At 32.2% G+C, this 12089-nt stretch overlaps 1 protein-coding gene across 2 annotated transcripts in view; it reads left to right on the top strand.

The window, feature by feature from the left end:
* The window catches only part of mei-41 (ATR serine/threonine kinase meiotic 41), a 152724-nt gene that overhangs the window by 72258 nt on the left and 68377 nt on the right, over positions 1-12089 (top strand). For both annotated transcript variants that reach the window (XM_075362915.1, XM_075362925.1), the window contains exon 13: positions 5465-5683. In XM_075362915.1, coding sequence (XP_075219030.1) covers positions 5465-5683 — 219 coding nt within the window. The remainder of the gene's footprint in view (positions 1-5464; positions 5684-12089) is intronic.

Genomic DNA, 12089 nt, shown 5'->3' on the forward strand with positions numbered 1-12089 from the left:
TTTCTCAAATTTATGTTTATTCTTTCATGTTTATTTACGTTGACATTTTTGAATTGATTTAATTAAAAATCTATAATGATATTTGTTAAATAATTACATTGCAAAAAAAAATAACACTGATCAACTATGAATTTGTTGAGTGAGAGTGAATAATTGATTCTTATAGTACGAGGTCTATTAAAAAAATATGTAGACTAACGTCATAAAACAAAATGTACTTTATTTAGAAGTTACTTGTCTGGGTTCCCTTCAAAGTACTCTCCTCCCCGACGCACACACTTATCCCAACGGTGTTTCCACTTTTGGAAACAGTCCTGGAACGCTTCTTTTGTGATGTTCTTCAGTTCCTTAATCACATTTGCCTCAATCTCGGGAATTGTCTCAAATCTTCTTTCTTTCAAAGGTCTTTTGAGTTTGGGGGACAAGAAGAAGTCACAAGGAGCGAGGTCAGGTGAGTAGGGTGGGTGAGGAAGAACAGTGATCGAGCGTTGGACAAAAAGTCATGAGTTCTGAGGGGTGAATGGGCTGGAACATTGTTGTGATGAAAAAACCAGTCACCACTCTTGTAAAATGATCTCGAAATCTTATAACATGATCCAGCTGATATCCCGCACTCTTCAGCAAGCTCTCTGATGGTCAGACGTCAATTTAACTGAACCAGGGTGTTGACTTTGTCTACATGTGAATCAGTTGACGTGGAAGGACGTCCAGGTCACTCATCGTCTTCAATCGACTGACGACCATCTTTAAAATGTCCATACCACTTAAAACATGTCACACGTTTCATAGCAACGTCACAGTAAGCTGTCTTGAGCATATCAAAAGTTTCACTTGCAGATTTTCCGAGTTTAACACAAAATTTCACAGCAACTCTTTGCTCATTCAAGTCACTCATTCTAAAATCCACCAAATGAAAAAAAAAACACACTTCACAAACAACTGCGTAGCTAAACAACCAGTAATGATATTTGCAATTAAAAAACTGCATTGCAATCAGCTGATCTGTACAAACCTGGTGACGCCCAGCGGATTTGATTGGAACCAACTGGAGCAGAGCAATTCAAACAGTCTAAGTATTTCTTGAACAGACCTCGTATTTTTCATGCCAATTTCAAATATGAAATCAGTATTCTTCTATCAGGATTAGTTTTTTGTAACTACCATTCTTATTTTCAGGTATTATCATACTTGAACTCCATAAGCATAGCATTTTGTGAGCATATTTTATTATGTTATTTATCAACTAAATAGCATTTGTTTATTTATTACAGTCCCTTAATTGTTGTCAAATTGATTTGTTAGAACTTGTCATCATGTTTATTATTTACACACTAATTAAAATGAACAAGAATGTGACTCATTCTTTCTATTTTCATCTTACTATAAACTTATCATCCAGTCATTAATTATTTCTGTCGTTATTATATTTACTTATAAACTGTTGTGCAGACTAAGAAAAATATTTTTAATTCTCATTCGAGTGTGAGTTTTCATGTGTGTAACATTCAGTTTTGTAGCTACATTCATATTGGCGGGTGTATGTTGTTCGGTAAAATGAGTTTATGTTTATTAAATTAGTGTGTTTATAAAGTGTTTCTTTTTAAATAATATTAGTTTATTGTAATGTATTAATAACTTGCAGTTGCATTAATTATCATAAATGCTTTTCTGAGGTAACGTTGAAGTCTCAGAAAAGAAATATAATGCCACTTATAAAAAAGTTATATGAACTGTATTTTGGATGTAAATTAATTGATCAGGACAAATCTTGGGCTTCTCATATTTGCTGTGCTTCTTGTGTAACATTGTTGACTGGTTGGCTAAATGGATCTCATCACATGCCATCTGCAATTCTAATGTTTTGGAGAGAACCGAAGGATCACACCATAGACTATTATTTTTGTGTAATAAAGGTAACTGGGACTACAGCTAAAACTAGACATACTGTTAAATACCCTGGTATTCCCTCTGCCATGCAGCCACTTCCACATAGCCAAGAGCTTCCAATTCCAGTACCACCAGAAACATGGAACTTAGATGAAGATGAAAATGTCAAATCTTGTGCTGACTTGTCAGGCGATGAAGAAAGAGATGCATACTTTTTAGAAAAGAGATATACTGAACCCCATTTAATTAATCAGTCAGGGTTAAATGATCTGGTTCATGATCTAAATTTATCAAAGAATCAAACAGAAACACTGGAATCAGGACTGAAAGGATGTTATCTTTTACAACCAAACATTAAAATAAGTGCTTTCTGTGACTGACAGTCTGAATTTGAACATTTCTTCTCTCAGTACGAAAACTTAATGATATGGATACTTATCTCTCAGTACTGTAATGATATGGACTCTTTACTGGAAGCTTTGGGACATATGCATCATCCTGATGAATGGTGACTTTTTATTGTCTTGTCAAAGCTTAGTTTGAAAGTTGTTCTACTTCACATTGGAAATAAATACCCATCAATACCATTAGCATATGCTGTTCACATGAAGGAGTCTTATGAAAATATGAAGCTTGTATTGAGCAGGATTCAGTGTGAGAAATATTTGTGGCATATTTGTAGAGATCTGAAAGGAATAGCACTTTTACTTGAATTACAACTTGGATACAATAAGTTCTGTTGCTTTTTGTGCAAGTGGGTCAGCAGAGATAGCAAAAACCCATTATATAAATGAGCAGTGCCAGAGAGAGGTACTGACTGTAGGAGAGAAGAATGCTGTTAGTCAGGCAGTAATAAAACCAGAAAAAGTTTATCTTGCACCACTATACATTAAGCTATGTTTATTCAAAAATTTTGTTGAAGCAATGGATTGTAATAGTACAGGATTTCAGTTTCTAAAAAACAAATTTCCTAATATAAACGATGCTAAAATAAAGGAAGGTTTATTTGTTGGACCACAAACAAGAAAACTAATGAGTGATCCGGTGTTCAAAGAATGTTTGAATGATTTGGAGGTTGCTGCATGGAAATCATTTCAAAATGTAGTAAACAACTTCCTTGGAAACCATAAGGTCAGTAACTTCAGGGAACTTGTGAGTGAATTCCTTCAAAACCACAAAGAACTTGGATGTAACTCAAAAATTCATTTCTTACATTTGTATATTTTCCCTAACAATCTCGGCGCTATCAGCGATGAACATGGAGAACGATTTTACCAGGAGATATATACAATGGAAACACAGTACCAGGAAAATGGAACCCAAAAATGTTAGACGAGTGCTATTGTAATCTAAAGTGGGATCTACCTACAACAAATTACAGCAGAAAATCCAAAAGAAATAGATTTTAGATGAATACAAAATGTATGTAATATAGTGTCATATTACATTCACCAAACATTTTTTGTTTCAAAAGAAATTTCAGTTACAAAAATTGAGCCCGATAGAAAAAATCTATTAACATATATAAAATCAGCATAAAACATATATAAGAATCAAGAAGAGGGAGAAGATGAAGAAGAAGGAAGACCAGCCACTCGTCTCAACATCACGGACTGGAGTCCGGAACAGAGCCCAGCAGAGATGCGTCCTGAAGGGCAGCCATACCAGAAGCGGATGAAGAGCTTCTTTACAACCTCTCCTAATTCAAACTTACAATCAGACAAAATATCCCAGCAATTGCGACTCCTCCGGAAAAGGGGACGCATTGCTCCCTCCTTACAGATAGTGCCCCGTTGTGGCGTATTCCTGCTAGCCTATTAAAGAGTTAGCACCGAAAGGACTTCAGTGGACGGTCTGAAGGGGAATTACGTCGGGAGGACAGGCTTTATAAGCCTAGCCTTCCGCGGTCGGCCCATAAAATGGGTTCGATAACGCTGGTTCAACAACGGATTGGAATGCAATTAAATCCGTCTTAAATTCAGTATAATAATAATATACAAAAATTGAAAAATTAGATCCGAGATTAAAAATAACCCTTGTAAAAACAAGCCCGATTAGAAAGATCCAGCAGCAAGGGACTCTGTCCAGGCTCTGCGATAAAGTAGGGAGTAATAGACTCCTGCCACCTTTGCATTCCATTCCATTCCATAAGAATCAGCCATTCACTCTCATTTAACAAAAAAAAATTAAATTTTGTTGACCAGTGTAATTAATACAGCTGTCTAAAGAGGATAAAATATTATGCAGTTGGAATTGATGTCAGTAAAGGAAAAAAATAACTGAAAAAATGACCTTTGGAGCAGTTTCAAATGAAGTATACTTCTGGAATGTATGCGAAGTGGTGTAATATCAATGTTCTGAGTTTCTGGCTTTTACCATCAGTCCACCTGTGAAAGCTACAAAAGATGTTAATGAAGATCTTTGAATTAATGCCTCTAACGTTAACTATCCTAAAGCAGATCTTACAGTCTTGAGGGTTTTCTGACAAGTTATTCCCAAAATTGTCTACCAAATGTATTTAAACATGATGAAAGTTTAACCTTAAATAAACATTTTATTCTGATAGGAAAACATTATATAAATCAGGGTCAGGAGTGGGTAGGTATGCTACTCCAGAGATAAAAACAGATAAAGCCTCAGAATTAGCCTGATTGGATCAAGGGAAACTGTGATAAAAACTTGATTAGAGCAGTGCTAAAAAATGCTCAATTAATTATAAAAAAAAATAAAAAGTATTTAAAGTTCATCTTAATAATTAAATTTATAAATGCATGAAATAATACTAATTTATAGATATAAAGATACTAAATAAAAGTAAATTGAACATAAAATAAATAACGTACAAGGCATAATAACTCTAACTTAAATGTACATTTATGTACATGATAAACAGAAATACAAATTCAGATTTTAAAAAAGTGTTTTAGTTAGTGTTATTTAAAAACTCATCTGTAGAGTAATATTGTTTGTGTAAAAGAAGATTGCTTAATTTTATTTTAAATTAATTGATGGGAAGTTCTTATACATTGGTCAGTATTTAATTTAAAAATGAGAGTGGAAGCATAATAAATTCCTTTCTCATAAGCTGAAGTATTGTGTTGAGTTGAATCTCCAAAAAGTTTTATTTATGTTTATGTATACTTTCAGATAAATAACAATTTAATTTATGTTAATAAAGTACTTAAAATTTTATTGTGTAAACATTATGCTATTTTAATTGTCTCGGTTAATCTCATGTTAACACATGTAACTCATATTAGTAAGCTTAGAACACGTAACTCCAAATCAGTGGATTTCTTGATTTTGCGTATCTTTAAACTGTAATCAGATTACTAATTACTGATTTGAATGTGTATTAGAGTGATTTATTTGTAATTTAAAGAGTGATTTGAGTATAATGGGCTTTCATCTTCATAGATAGTAACTGTTTAAAAAACATTGCAAATAACTAGAAAATGAGATAAGCCAAAATAGAAGTTTACAAAAAGAGAATGAGTGATATCGATTTGATGAGAAATTCAGATACGTATATTAAATTCTAAATCTTCAGTTATACATCATTTGTTTCTTTTTGCAGGTTGTTAAATTGTGAAGGTTTTAATGTTAAATGTAAAGAATGTGATTTATCAGAAGAACAAGATGCTGCTGTGTCATGTAATCAAATAAGACCATTGTTGAATGGCTTTCTGAATTTATTTACAGCAGCCTCTCCACAGGTTCTTTGTAAGGTTATAACTGTGCTACCTAAGTTAGCTAATCATTTGCCTTTTATACACACACCTGATTGTGTCAAAAGGTAATTTATTTATATTGCTAATTAAGTTGTGTTTTTTAATCATAGAATTAAGTAGAAAAGTTGGTACTTTCTTATTTTGAAAGTAAGATAATGCTTGGTAATAGCTTTGTATTGACTTTATAATTTTAAATGTATTTATTTATTTTTTTGTTTCATTATAATCACTCATAACTGGCTGTAAGCCGAATTAGTTTGGCAGTCTTTCTTTGTTACATTCAGGTTGTTTCATAAACTTTTATTCAGTTTATGAGAAATAGCTGATAATTAACACTAGTGACCAAAGTACAGCTATTGTAATTTAAAAAAAATTTATTCAGTCTTTCTTTAAAAGACCCTTAATTTGGAGGATTTGTGTTTATTTTAGAATCATTTTTCTGTCATCATATTTTATTGTAGAATATTATATAAATTTTAAGTATTTTGTGAAGTGAAGAGAACCTTTATGATACAATAAATGAAGAGGCATATATAAAATAAAACAAAATTATAATAATAGAGCTATTTTTGACTACTGTTTTAACGTATGCTGATAAATGTTAATATATTTCACGCAGTCTTTTACTTTATTATCGATATTTAATATAAATGAAAAATCTGTATCGTAGTTTGGAGAACCAGTTTAAAAAATTTTCTAAAGAAAAGTTTAAAAACAATTTAGAAAATTGTGAGTCAACTTAACAAAGATAACCTGCCATTGTTTTCTTTATCCAATGATTAAGGTAAATAATAAATACTTCTAGATGACCAAAAAATCAGAGTAGTTGTTTTCAGAAAATCAGGTTACTCCTGTCAGCTTAAAAAATGATGTATTGAAGTTTTGGTCTATTAATGTTATAGTAATAGCATTTGGAGTTTTATTTCTTTCGGTAGAGCAGTTTTTCTTTCTTTATTCTAATGGAAGGAAATCATTAAACATAGCATTAATCATCGTACTGCCAGCAAGTGGTATTCAAAATTTAACTCTACAATGTAAGCCTCTTTGCTTTTTTAACTTGTCCTATATTATATTACCAACAGACTTCAGCAGTTCTCACCTTGTATTTACAGGGTGTAAAGTTATAATGTATTTATAATTCATAATATTTATTGAATGAATATTTATTCACTACATTACAATGTTTTACTGTTGTGTTGTGTAGTACGCTCATGTTGGTATCATTCATACTCTATTAATTTATTATATTAACTTAGTTTGAATATTTTATTTTGATTTGTACTTTTGTTGCAAGAGTTATGTTTTTATTTTTTATTGACAATTTTTTTTGTAGAATACAACGTTACTTCTTATATACACATTGTAGCATCAGTATTATAGCAATACCAAATTATTTTACTGATCAAATATAATCCAATAATTTCTTTTTGCATCTACTGTATTCAGTGTAATATTGTGTATTAAGAAGTGTTTTTTTTCATTATAGGCAGTTATTACTATAGGCAGCTTTATTTTGTGTGGCACTAAAACTGTTAAAAATCTTGGTAATTAATAATCTGTTTTGAAGTTTTTTAATTGAAATTATTATTAATATAACAGATTCTTTAAAACAAACATCAGGTTGGTTTAGAACCAAACAGCCAAAGTCAGACTTTAGAATGAGTCAACAGAAAGAATATTTACCAAGGAGTTTTGCGTGAATATATTTTTATTGACCTTACCACTCCACATATAAAGTGAAACTATTTGTCAAGAGGTTTGCCAGAGGAAATGTTTGAAGTAGTAATAATGACAAAATAGTTAATGAGATGCTTTGTACCTGACACAGTCATATTGGCGAAAAACCTGATGAATGTTACCTTCAGAAGTTTAAATATTCATACAAAAAGTTTTTTATTTTTACATGTTTAATATTAATCAGAGGAGGTGGGTCTGACATTGCTTGTTTTTATATTAAATGAATTCATCATCAGTTTGTATAACCTTTCACAGTTTTTACGAGTATGTCTAATAATTGATTAAGCAAATAATTGAGCACACTTCAAAGGAAGTGTCATCCTTTTGCCCTTATACATTTTTGCCAGCATTTTACCATTAAGTTACACAATTTCTCTAATAAAGTTTTGTTCCAAATTATAAAATCAACTTAGTTTTTGATCAGCAGCTTGAGGCAGCTGAAGAAAATTACATGCCTGTGATGACTACCCAGAAAAATCAACTGAATGTGTTGGCCATTCTGGAAAAATTTTGGAAAAAATTGATTGACATTGTCTCTTACTTGACGAGATTTGCTGATGACATCTGTATAGATGCCCGATGTCAAATATAGGGTTGTTTTACAGCTCGGAAATATAATATCTCAAGAAATAAATTGCCTGTTTCATCTTTGCTGAAGAAATAAGATCTCAACAGTCAGTACTTTTTTTGTGATCCATACTGAATATGAACTCCAGTTAAATTAAATTCTTTCTTCATAATCAGATGAGGGTTTTCATCAGAGTAATAAATATGATGATGGTTTTTCTTGGCTATTCAGTTTGGAGCATTTCGTTGAAGTAGAGAAATAAGGGTCTGCTTCAAAAGTATAATGAATTCCTCATAACATTCTACCCTTCTGCCAAAATCATCTTTACAAAGTGGATGAAGTAATCTTGGCCAATAACACTTAAACTTCCATTCCTTTAGAACCTTTCGTAAACTTGTTCAGGGTATTTCCAGCATACTGAAAGCCTTTCAGATTGACGTTTGAGGGTTCTTTACTAATGTCTCTGTACAGATTGTTTGTTTTCTGTAGTAAAACTAGTTTTCTAGGTATACCTGATCATAAATCATTTAATCATAAAGGTCAATAGAGAAGAATTAGGAAATTATTCATGGAATTCTTCATTAACAGCAGCAGTATTATTATTTTTCCAGTGACTGAAGAAAAAGAAGTTCTTCTTTGGAGTACTTAAATATCATTATTCTGCATGCAGATATAAAGATACATTAAACAAAAGCTGAACAGTAATTGTATCAACTGATTACTATTAACTGCAAAAACAGAATTTCCCACTTGTTACAGAGTTTAAATTTTTATGGAAGGGAAACTGACATTTAGTCCACGAAGAATGTTAAAAAAACATAGTAAAGTCATGTTAATAACAAAAATCTCAAAATTATAATTATATCATATTTTTTGAAGCTTGTTAATTGAATTATTAACATCTTAAAAATATTTAGGATATGGCTATATGAAGTTTTGACTTTATGAGAAAATGAGTCACATTTAATTGACAAGAGTGAAGTAAGAAGATTGTTTGTATCCATATTATAACTGTGCTTCTGATTTATTATGGCTGTTTCTACTGTGTTATTATATGCTGTTGAGGACCTTCCTGTAATAATAAAGTTATGCCAGTGAGGGGGCACAACATCTTATTGCCAAATAAAATTCTCTAGTCTATCTTGCAGTTGAGGAATCCAAATAAGCAATTCCTGTTATGCTTGCATCAGCAAAAAAAAAAAAATTGTCTGTAAACTTGCCATCAGAATATTGTACAGAAAACATTAATTATAAGGAGTCTCTTTCACATTGTAAAAGTTCACGGGGATTTTCTGACCTCCAGTTATGAACATGATGTGTGTAAACTTTTCCACTAAGCTGAAATGTTGACTCATCAGTAAATACAATACAGTGAAGATCATCATAAAGATATTCAGTGAAGATCATCATCTTATGTTGCAACATTTCAATTATGAAGTTGGAATTTACAGCACAGTTGGTAAGCTTCAAAGCCTGTAGCAGCTGTAAACTGTATAGACGTCAATGTGATAGTTTCTTTAAAATATTCTATACTGTCATCAGCATTGGTAATTCATGGCTTGCCTTTCTAACAGTCTCTTTAGGATTAAACAGGAAAGAGTATCTAAGATGTTCACAATTTTCTTCAGGCACCCTTGTTCATTCAAGACACACATCCGATCATATCAAACTGATTTTGGCATAGACGAATGTTACTGTTACTTGGAGGGTCACAATTAAACTTTCTACAGGTTGCATGTTGAACTGTAACTACAGAGTTGCATGTAGCAAACTGTAAACACAGAGGAGTCACCATCTTTGCTAAACGCCCTGTCAAGTGGAAAGATAGGGAATCAATCTATGGACATGTGTACTGTCATTTTTGCTCTTTGATTCCAATCCGAAGTCAACACTGTATACCTCATTCAATAGCTATTGTAACAAATTAAAACCCTGATATTCTTTTTTTGAACACCTGTTATATGTATGTATTTTTTTTTAACGTAAGATGACTGATGTTCCTCCAGATATTAGGTCTTATTTATTATCTGATAGATATAAATGTATATAAACATTTCTTAAAATAAGATGAATACTTGATGTTTCTCCAGATATTAGATCTTATTTATTATCTGGTAGAGAACCTCAGTCAAATTAAAAAACTATTTGTAAAAAAAATTATTTAAAATGTTATTTGCTTTAGTTCTTGTCCCTTGAATCCTTTTCTGATATGCATCCACAGCTTGTAAATCAGAAAAAATTTGCTCCTAAAAGATGTGGAAAGAATTTCTAATGGAATCTTCAAAAACATTTCTGTCCATGTTGTATACAATACTGTTTACTTTAATTTCAATTACTTGGAATTTTTTCTGAGTACATAAATTTAAAGTTTTATAAAAAGGGAGGGGGTATTCTTGGGGAGGGGAATGCACAGAATATTTTTTCATCAAAGTGAGAGTCCAGTGACAATATTTGAAGTTAAAGCACAGTAGACATTGTTAATATTTCAGCTATCTAAATTGCTACTGCTAGTTAATTAAAATAAGTCCATTATTCAAGTAATGTTAAAATAGTTTTTGTGCTTAATCCAAGTGTAACAAGACAGGTTTAAAAAATAATAGGCATAAATTGAAACAAGCAAAACCATTGAAACAAAAGCTCTTTTGCTCTAGTTTTGTATAAAATGTAAATATAACATGAAAATAAATGCTATCTGGAGTTTGCAGATGTATGTTGTATATACATAACAAACATAAACTGTTTGTTATGAAAAATTAAGTCATTGACATACCTGTGAAAATCACAGTAAAATATTTTTTTTAATCGCTGATGTCTTGAAAATAGTTCACTTCATTTTAATGCATGAAAGACTAAAATTTAGTCATTTTTATAACTTTTAATCAGATAATATACTACTTCTAACAGAATTTGATTATGTCAATGACGCAAAAATGTTACTAATTTAAAAATTATGCCAAAGATATGTTATGATTTCTGTTATCATAACTTTTACTACCATCGGATAATGGAGTTATTTGGATACTAAATATTCCTTAAGTCCTCAAATTTCATTTAAATTACTGTAACTATTCTAGAATTTTAAGCAAACATTGTTATACGTACAGTGGTCCAAAAAAGAATGTGCCCTTTTCAAAAAAATATTCTTGGCTCCCTGATGTGATATTAGAATCCTTTATATACCAAAAGTAAGGTAATATATTAAAGTTTTTTCCTACCTTACAAAGATTCAATTTGGGCACCCTTCATGATGGCAAGTATCTAGTCGATAATCCCATTTCTTCCCATACTCAAATCAATATGTCTCTTGTAATGGCAGCAAAGGATTCTGTGATCTGCTCTTGCAGCCCCATCAGATCTCGAGGCAGTGGTGGGACAAAGACTCTGCCTTTGACAAAGCCCTGCAAAAAGAAGTCGCATGGTGTCATGTCTGGATACCTTGGAGGCCATCTCAACAATTCTTCACCATCAGGACCAGTGCGACCTATCCAGCACTGTGGGAAATGTTCATCCAGTATATTCCGATATACCCTCACATCATTATGGAAGTGGGGTGGAGCTCCATCCTGTTGGAAAATGAATTTGTGGGAGTCCAAGTTGTGGTATGAACCAAATCTGGATCAAGTTGAGATACGAGTATCCCTTTACAATTCTTTAGAATTCAAATCTGCAAAGAAAAATGCCCCATAAAGCTTCCTTTGGCATATGGCGGCAAAGAGATTCAACTTTGGAGAATCTCTGACATGCTCAATGACTTATCAAGGGTGTTTTGAACCCCAGATTCAAACATTATGCTTGTTGACTTTGCTGTTGATATGGGAGGTTGCCTCAACACTGAAGACTATCCTCCCCCAAAATCATCATTTTCCAGGAATTCCAACATGTCTATACTGAAGACAGTGCAAAGTTGTTTGTCATCTTCAGAGAGTGCCTGCAAAAGTTTCAGCTTGTAAGCCTTGAATTTCAAATGCTTACGAAGAACATCCCAAACTGTTCAGTGGGCCAATGCTAACTCACAACTCACTTTCTGAACTGACTTCATGAGGCTGCGATAGAAGGATTGCCGAACTCTATCCACTGTCTCCTCTGAATGAAAAGGACAGCTGGTTCTTTTGCCTTTGCATAGGCAACCTATCTGCATGAGTTATGCATGCCAACACTTAATGGAG

This window comes from Lycorma delicatula, chromosome 1, assembly GCF_047948215.1.
Source record: "Lycorma delicatula isolate Av1 chromosome 1, ASM4794821v1, whole genome shotgun sequence".
Classification (NCBI taxonomy): domain Eukaryota; kingdom Metazoa; phylum Arthropoda; class Insecta; order Hemiptera; family Fulgoridae; genus Lycorma; species Lycorma delicatula.